This window comes from Eucalyptus grandis, chromosome 7 (genome assembly GCF_016545825.1).
Source record: "Eucalyptus grandis isolate ANBG69807.140 chromosome 7, ASM1654582v1, whole genome shotgun sequence".
Taxonomy (NCBI): Eukaryota; Viridiplantae; Streptophyta; class Magnoliopsida; order Myrtales; family Myrtaceae; genus Eucalyptus; species Eucalyptus grandis.
Window position 1 is genome coordinate 19,495,186 of NC_052618.1, and position 8,513 is coordinate 19,503,698.

Sequence of the window (8,513 nt, forward strand, 5' to 3'; positions counted from 1 at the left end):
ACATGGAAAATAGCTGCATTTCGCGGTGTTGGAATGATGAAAATCGTCCCGTTGGGCTAAACTTGATTTAGAACCGTCTCTGGGAAAAGAAATAGTCACGATGAATTGGTATCAGCCATTTACATTTACGGTTAAGAATTGATGATTACACTTCTACATCAATACAGAACCCTTGGACTGAGAACTGAAACCTGCTGGTTATAGGCCAATTCGTAACTAGTCTTTGGAACTGGTTAAACATGTCCGGTAAATATGATTAAATTAGACACAGATAATGTTGAGTATCGATCAGAACGGAAATTTGTAGTTCATGAAATGATCAAAAGTTCGGATTACAAAACTTGTCGAGCGCGTAACAAGCAACCCACCAGATTACTTCTGCTGTCTCCTGATAGTTTCCAGGCTTGCTATTAGCATTCATTGATTTCTGATTCATGTTATTGACTGCAAAATCATTGCAGTCGCCGTTACCCAGGCCGTCATGCGAGGTCCCACTAGGAAATCCTGACTCGAGACGAGTAATAGCCACTGAAACAGAATATGCTCTGTATATAATCCAATGATGCCTTTAAATCAATATGAAAGTCCAAAAGTAAAAGAGTGAATGGGAACCATTAATTGAAAAATGTGCAGATATATATGTAAAATTACAAAAAGGAATGATGGAATATCAGTCAGAATACACACTTTATAAAACCCTATAACTCATTCCTCATTCGAAAGAAAGGCAGAAGACGAACTGCAAGATTTCTGGGAGGACATAGTGTTCAGCAACTCGATTGGTAGAGATGGAGGTGCAAGATATGTTGGGACTGGCAATTTCGATGGGAGAACAGGAGGCGAAGCGTCAAAGTTCAGAAAAGTTAGTACTCTGCCTATGGGAGGCCGTACCTTTGGGTCTGGATGAGCGCAGCAGAGGCCTGTGATCATCAAGCGCTCCATTTGACTCACATCAAAATCCTTGCCTAACTTCGGATCCACTGCATCCTTTAACTTACCAACTCCATTGAGCTCCCAAACCCACCTGACAAGTTGGACCTGGTCTTCTGGTGCTCTCGATTCGATAACTTTTCTTCCACATGCTATCTCTAAGAGGACAACTCCAAAGCTGTAGACATCGGATTCCTTGCTTGCCTTGCCCGTGTAGATACATTCAGGAGCCAAATATCCCATGGTCCCAGCCAATAGAGTCGTTTGTGGCGCCTTCACATGGTCAACTATCCGAGCCAGGCCAAAGTCTCCCAACTTCGCATTGAATTCCGAATCGAGCAGGACATTGCTAGACTTTATATCCCTGTGCACGACGCATTGTTTCAAATCCTCATGCAAGTACTTCAGCCCTAATGCGATCCCTTTAGCAATGCTGTATCTCTTTTCCCATGTCAATGGCGTTTTTTCTTTGAACAAATGAGAATCTAAGCTGCCATTAGACATGAGTTCATATACAAGGAGGAACTCATTTCTCTCATGGCACCAGCCGATGAGTTCCACTAAATTTTTGTGCTTAAGGTGTCTAATGGTCCTTACTTCTGTCGCATACTCCTTTGGGCCTTGTTTGGACTCTGGAGTGATCCTCTTTATAGCAACAGAAGCATTCACATCGGCAAGCTGGCCTTCGTACACTCTGCCAAAGCCCCCTTCCCCAAGCAACCGGGCACCTGCAAAATTGTTTGTCGCCATGGTCAACATGCCGAAGGAGTATTTCTTGGGTCCCCTGGACTGTTCAAATCCTTCATCAATTGATTGAAAATCATCTTCTCCATTTGGACCATTTCTGTTTCTCCTTGGCCAATAACGGTACCAGCCAAATCCTGCAACGAGGAGAACCAAGACAAAAGAGCCTAAACCTAAGATAGCCCATACCCATGACCTGTTCTTTTTTCTTTGAATCGTACCACCCGTTGGTGTGTCGGGGACTTGAAGAGTGGAACTGAAATTCCATGAGAAAATAGTATGAGACTCGAAATATGCTCCCGTTGCTGCTGAGAAACCGAAATTTACCCATTCTGGCAAGTTGTCCGTCAGGTTGGCCAGATGATAGTGGAGTGTGGTCGAATTATTACTAGAATCTGCGAAAAAAACACTCAAATTCTTTTCCGTAGAATTAAATGTCACCTGAGCATGAAGTTGTTCACCGTTGAGTATGCTGTACTTTACCCACGGGACACAAGTGTGATTGACAGAAATCAAGCTACCTACATCGATACCAACATGACAACAGTCTGGATCCAATACAACATTCTGTACATTTCTAAAGGTATCGAACGAGCTGAAATGAAAAGAATTGGCACATGCCAATTGAATATGCGTGGTGGACGCACTTTGTTCCTTCATGATGTGTTGTATGCTCCGGAGATTTGTCGGAATTTAGTGTCTGTATTAATATTGGTTAAATTAGGTTTTAATATGAACTTCTATAGTAGAGGTGTGAATTTGTTTTTGGATACAAATTACTATGGTTGTGGTTATTTTCTGGATGGATTTATTGTATTAGATATTGATTATGTTAATGCTAATGTTTGTTATTCCCTTCTCACGTCTCCTAGTAAATATGATAATGATGTGAATGTGTGGCATGCTAGACTTGGTCACATTGGCCAACAGCGTATGAATAGACTAGCCAAAGAGGGCTTGTTGGGCAATATTGAAAAAGTCGATTTGTCCATATGTAAGCATTGCCTAGAAGGGAAAACGACAAAGAAACCATTTGGAAAATGAAAAAAGAGCTGAATTTCCTTTGCATTTAATCCATTCTGATGTTTGTGGTCCAATGAATGTGAAAGGAAGGCATGGGGCTGTTTATTTCATCACTTTTATTGATGATTATACTCGATTCGGATATGTCTATTTGATTATTCATAAGTCTGAAGCAATAAGTTGTTTTAAAAGGTTTATGAACCTGGTAGAGAATCAATTAGACAAGAAAATAAAAGCATTGAGATCCGATCGAGGTTGAGAATATTTATCTGATGAGTTCAGAAAATTATGTGAAGAAAAAAGAATAGAAAGACAATTGTCTATTCCATATACTCCTCAACAAAATGGTGTTGCGGAGAGAAGAAACAGAACCCTACTGGAAATGGTTATGTCCATGATGGCGCATGCTAACTTGCCTATCACCTTTTGGAGTGATGCATTGTTAACTGCTGCGTATATACTTAACCGGGTGCCTTCCAAATCAGTTACTTCCACTCCATATGAGTTATGGACAGGTAGAAAACCGGACTTGAGTTTTCTTAAGCCATAGGGTTGTGCTGCCTATACACATGAGTCCTCTCACAAGTTTGGGAAATTGGGTCCCAGAGGAAAGAAGAGTATTTTCATAAGATACTCGGAACACTCGAAAGAGTATGTGTTCATTGGTGAGCAGGAAAGTGGGAGTATAACTGAATTTGAATCACGGGATGTCACATTCTTAGAGGATGAGTTTCCTAAGAAGGGCGAAATAGGGGAAGATCACTCCCTATTTGAGACCTTGGATCAAGATAATGATATTAGTGGAGTTCATCCAAGTGGGAGCATAATAGGGAATGATGTGCAAAGTGTACAATCTCCCATACGGCGAACAAGTCGCCAAAGTATTCCCCATCGACATTTTGACATTGAAGGGGAAACTTTTATGGTTGCTCCACAAGATGAGGATGAGCCAAGAAATATCAATGAGGCTCTGAAATGCCATAGTAAGGAAAAATGGATTCATGCAATGGAAGAGGAAATAGAGTCAATGAAATCAAACCAAGTCTGGGAACTGGTTGATCTTCCAAAAGGACGCAGAGCTATTGGGAACAAGTAGGTTCTCAAAATAAAGCTGATGGCTCGATAGAAAGGCATAAGGCCCGCCTTATGGCGAAGGGGTATAATCAACAGGAATGAATTGATTATGAAGATACGTTTTCTCCTATAGTGAGATTTACCTCGATTCGCATTATTCTGGCAATAGTGGCAAGTTTGGATCTTGAATTACATCAAATGGATGTAAAGACTGCTTTCCTCAATGGAGAATTAGAGGAAGATATATATATAAAACAACTTGCTGGTTTCATAGTGAAAGGCCAAGAAGAAAAAGTATGTCGACTTTTGAGGTCGATATATGGTCTTAAGCAGTCATCAACACAATGGTATATACGTTTTCATAATGCCATAATGGCATATGATTTTAAAATGATTGATGATGATCATTGTGTATATATCAAAAGATCCAATGATCAATTTGTGATCATATCATTGTATGTTGATGATATACTGATTGCCGGAAGCAATATGGAGTTGGTTAATAGTGTCAAGAGATGGTTGTCTTTTAACTTTGAGATGAAGGATATGGGTGAGGCTGCATACATTCTTGGAGTTAAGATTTCGAGAGATCGTTCGAAGAGATCGTTGTCTCTTTCGCAAGAAACCTATATAAATAAGGTTCTTGAACGATTTCGTATGCAAGACTGTAAACCCATAGACACTCCTATTGCAAAAGGTGAAGAATTGAGCCACAGACTGTGTCCAGGGACTCCACGAGAGAAGGAACAAATTATGCTAGTGCTGTTGGGAGCTTGATATACACTATGATGTGTACAAGACCCGACATATGTTTTGCAGTTGGAATGGTGAGTAGATACCAATCCAATCTAGGTCCAGCACATTGGAAAGCCGTCAAGAGAATACTGAGGTATCTGAAGGGAACTGCTGATTACAAGTTGAATTACCAAGGAAAGGATCTGCGACTTGAAGGCTATTCAGATGCTGATTAGGGAGGAGATTTAGATGAAAGGAAATCTACCTCTGGATTTGCTTTCTTACTGAACAATGGCGCCATATCATGGAGCAGTAAGAAGCAACCGTGTATAGCTTTGTCCACGATGGAAGCTGAGTTCGTGGCATTATCAGCAGTGGTACAAGAAGGAGTTTGGCTTAAGAGATTTTTGGATCATTTAGGTGTTAATGAAAAGCTGCAAATCCATTGTTGGTTAACCTGTGATAGCCAAGCAGCTATAGCGTACACCAAAGATCCAAAATATCATGGCAAGACCAAACATATAGATACCAAGTATAACTTTGTGAAAGATATGGTTGTACGAAAGGATGTGAACTTACAGTACATATCTACACATAGAATGGTAGCAGATACTATGACAAAGCCAGTACTTAGAGATGTGTTTTATGGTCATGTAAAATCTCTAGGATTACGTAGAGTTTGATGTACTGGATATTGTAATTTCCCAGAGTTGTTCACATCAAATGAACTTGTGTTGTTTCATTATTAATACCTATGAATCTTTGTATGATCTTTATGCATCTTAATACTCAGTGCATTATTTTAAGTTGAGAAGTATGTCGGACAGATATAAGATTAGCCCAGTCACACGGGTAATCGCCTCTATTTACTGTGTGATAAATAGAGATGATACTGTTTTTAAGCTTATTATCTAGGTGATAATCGAGATCTCAAGCTTAAAATACGTATGTTGCCTTAACTGATTGTTAAGATGATGACATAATACTTACTATGTCCGAAAGTAAAATACCCCCCATATTTTACTTTATCCGTCTAAGATGCCAGATGTGAGTTCTGATGAATTTTGTAAAAAGAGTAGATACATGAACTCAAGTTAAACATTGGGTATGTCTGAACTATCATCTGTACGGTATTGAAAGGTGTAGATATACCCTCCATGGGAAAGGAGTTAATACAGTAATACATATTTCATATTACGTATGCATGAGACGACCAATAAGAGTGGCAAAAAGTTTGATCTCAACTTTTATGACGTGTGAGACTCTTGAGGAAAAGAGTTCCTCAATTTTTAGTCCCCTCATGACTCTTACTTATTCTCAAGATTTCTATTTTGTGTTTGCTATCTTAGGATGTTGCCAATGGTCATGAGATGATTCGATCTAATTGGGCAATTCTAGAAAAGCAAGCTGGACTGAAATTGAGAGTTTGAAGGAAAGATGAAGATCGATTTTGGAGAATCACATTGTGGTTTTGTATTCACTGGTCGACCAATTATGACTGTCTTTGTGATAATTATAATTGTGAATAAAATATATATATCATTGTTTAAAAGAGATCAAGGGAGATATAAATGTGATCGATCGATCTAGGGTACTGCATACTAAATCTACTCGGAGTGTGACGCCCATTATGAGCTGCTATATATTCCTAATAGATGTATAGTAACGAGCTCTCAAAGTATGATGGTCGCACGGATTATTCACCAGTATGAATGTTGAAGAGAGGTAAAGAGAATACTGTTCGGCCCACCATATGCGAGTGGGAGATGAAGGCTTTATTGGTATTGGGCTTAAGGCCCGTCCGCCCAAGTTGGGCCCAGAAAGCCCGGCCCACGGGAATAGGGCCCGTGGAAGGAGATAGGTATAAAAGGGAGGAGAGAGAGAGAAAAACACACCGTTTTGTTTAAAGGAAAAGACGTACGTTTTCTCTCAATGCTCTCCCTCTCTCTCGTTGTTCTTCAAAGCGAAACTAGTGAGACGCTCGAAGGATTTCGCCTCCTCGGATCGAACAGGATCAAGTTTCTCTTCCTCTAACGGTGTCGGTGCTTAATATGTGGCTAACAAGGTACGCTTGAATCCGTGGTGTGCTTTACGATCGGTGATACGTGTTTTCCCGGGCTTCGTCTTCCGCATTGATTTAGGGGTTCGATTCGGTGTCGAATCCGATTTTCGGGGATCCGCTATTCCCAACAAGTAGGAATCCTTCATGAGAGCATTGAGCTCGGCAACAAAATTGTGCTTTAGGTCATTGCAATATTCGAGAAAATAAGCCGTGACTACATAACCGTCGTCCCATCTTGATCCTGAGCCCTTCCTCGGCCAGCCTTTAAATGCATGCCCGCTTTTCAATCTCACATAATCGGCAATGCCATTGATAAGCCCTCTAGAGGCCATACCATTGCCGGTCCATTGCCAGACGTGTGTCATTTCGTGGTACACCACTCCGACGAACTCTTCCTGTATATCTCCTCTGTAGCATTGGAGATAATCAACGTTCAAACGGATGAGGTTGCCTTTAGTACTGTCGACCGTGAGTGGGTTGTTGAAGCTCTTGGTTAGGAGAGTTACCACATCGTACTTCTTGCCTTCGCTATCTGTTTCATTGAACGTGCTCAAAACTGCTCGAGTAGCGCCAAATAGAACCATTACCTGGTAGCCGATGTTCAATTCTTTGGCATATTTGTTTCCTCTAGGGACTTTGTAGGAATGGTCGTCGATTCGGTATATTGTTGCGTGTGTCAACTCCAGAGAAATCAAGAGCAGGAGTGCGAGAATGAATTGTCTCGGAGACATCCTGAACTATGATCTTTGGATGATTGGTAGGTTTCACAAGATGTCTCTATTTATATAGAATAGAAGAAGAACAAGACACGAACATCTTGATTAGTTAGCCTCCGTTTCTACGTTGTTTTCGCCGTCCTCTTGTAAACTGATGAAGCACAAAGCTCCTGATCATATATTTTATCAAAGTATTGGACGCTTCTATGCTCATTGCTCACATCATTCCAATTACTATTCTTTTTCGACACCCCAAATCCTAGTAGAAAATGGGATGGCATGACCAACCTTTCACTAAAGGACTCGGTATCAAACTATATCCAAAAGTCAAACTTCGAAAAATCCCCATCGATATGCTATCACTCTATGGATCACTATTACTTCACAATGTTAGAGAAAACTCCTCGACTGTTTTGAAGCTGACAAAACATTTCCAAAAGTCTAGTCTGAAAACTTGTAGACTCAAGTGTTATAGTATGAAAAACTCTAGATTCTTTTGTCAAAGTCTGAAGACTGCTAGACTTTAATCTTAAAGTATGTCCTCACTGATAGGTTCCAAACCGAAGAGTGAAAACTTATCAAGATGCGGGTTTATCTTCAAGGATTTGGTTCGTATGGATTGTGGAAGATCTTATGGTTGTATATAGCACCTTATTATCAATTATTCTTATTGGAATCAATTCAGATAATCAGATCTCTTGAAAGACAAAGTATACTTGGAAGGTTCTACTTATGGAAACCAAGATCCTGACTGTATGGGTGAGCAGGATTAATGGGTTCTCGTCACATTCTTAAAACGACTTGAGATCTCCTTAATTGATTCTGTCCAACGGGTAGATTGGAAGAACTCATTTCCAACGGGTAGATTGGAAGAACTCATTTAGAAACTGTTAATAGTTGAGAAGGCATAAATGAGTATTTAAGGCAGACCCTCAAGTTGTTCGAAGAAGTGGGTGAAAGAAAATTTTCAAAATCTGAAACTTCCTAGTTCTTTGTTATTTCAATTGTCGAGTTTAACTTGTATTCAAAAGAGAGAGCAAACGATTGTGAGACTTTGGAAGAGTGTAGTATAGTTTCTACACTGTAAAATTAAGGATGTGAGATTGTAAAATCTTTTTTGATTCATAGTGAAATCTAGCCAGTAGACCATCAGTACGGGAGAGTGGACGTAGGCTTGATATTGTGTTTCTATTCTCTTTCATTAACTCTTTTATTCATTCGTAAAATTA

The 8,513-nt window shown here is 40.0% G+C and overlaps 1 protein-coding gene across 1 annotated transcript; it reads right to left on the minus strand.

Moving 5' to 3' along the window:
• Positions 1–705: 705 nt before the first annotated feature.
• LOC120295948 (L-type lectin-domain containing receptor kinase IX.1-like) lies at positions 706–7,152 on the minus strand. Its single transcript, XM_039317576.1, has 4 exons — positions 6,792–7,152; positions 2,002–2,069; positions 1,864–1,930; positions 706–1,811 (listed from the first exon to the last, which is right to left on the minus strand). The coding sequence occupies exons 1-4, from the start codon at positions 7,150–7,152 to the stop codon at positions 706–708; spliced, it is 1,602 nt and encodes a 533-aa protein (XP_039173510.1).
• Positions 7,153–8,513: the final 1,361 nt, after the last annotated feature.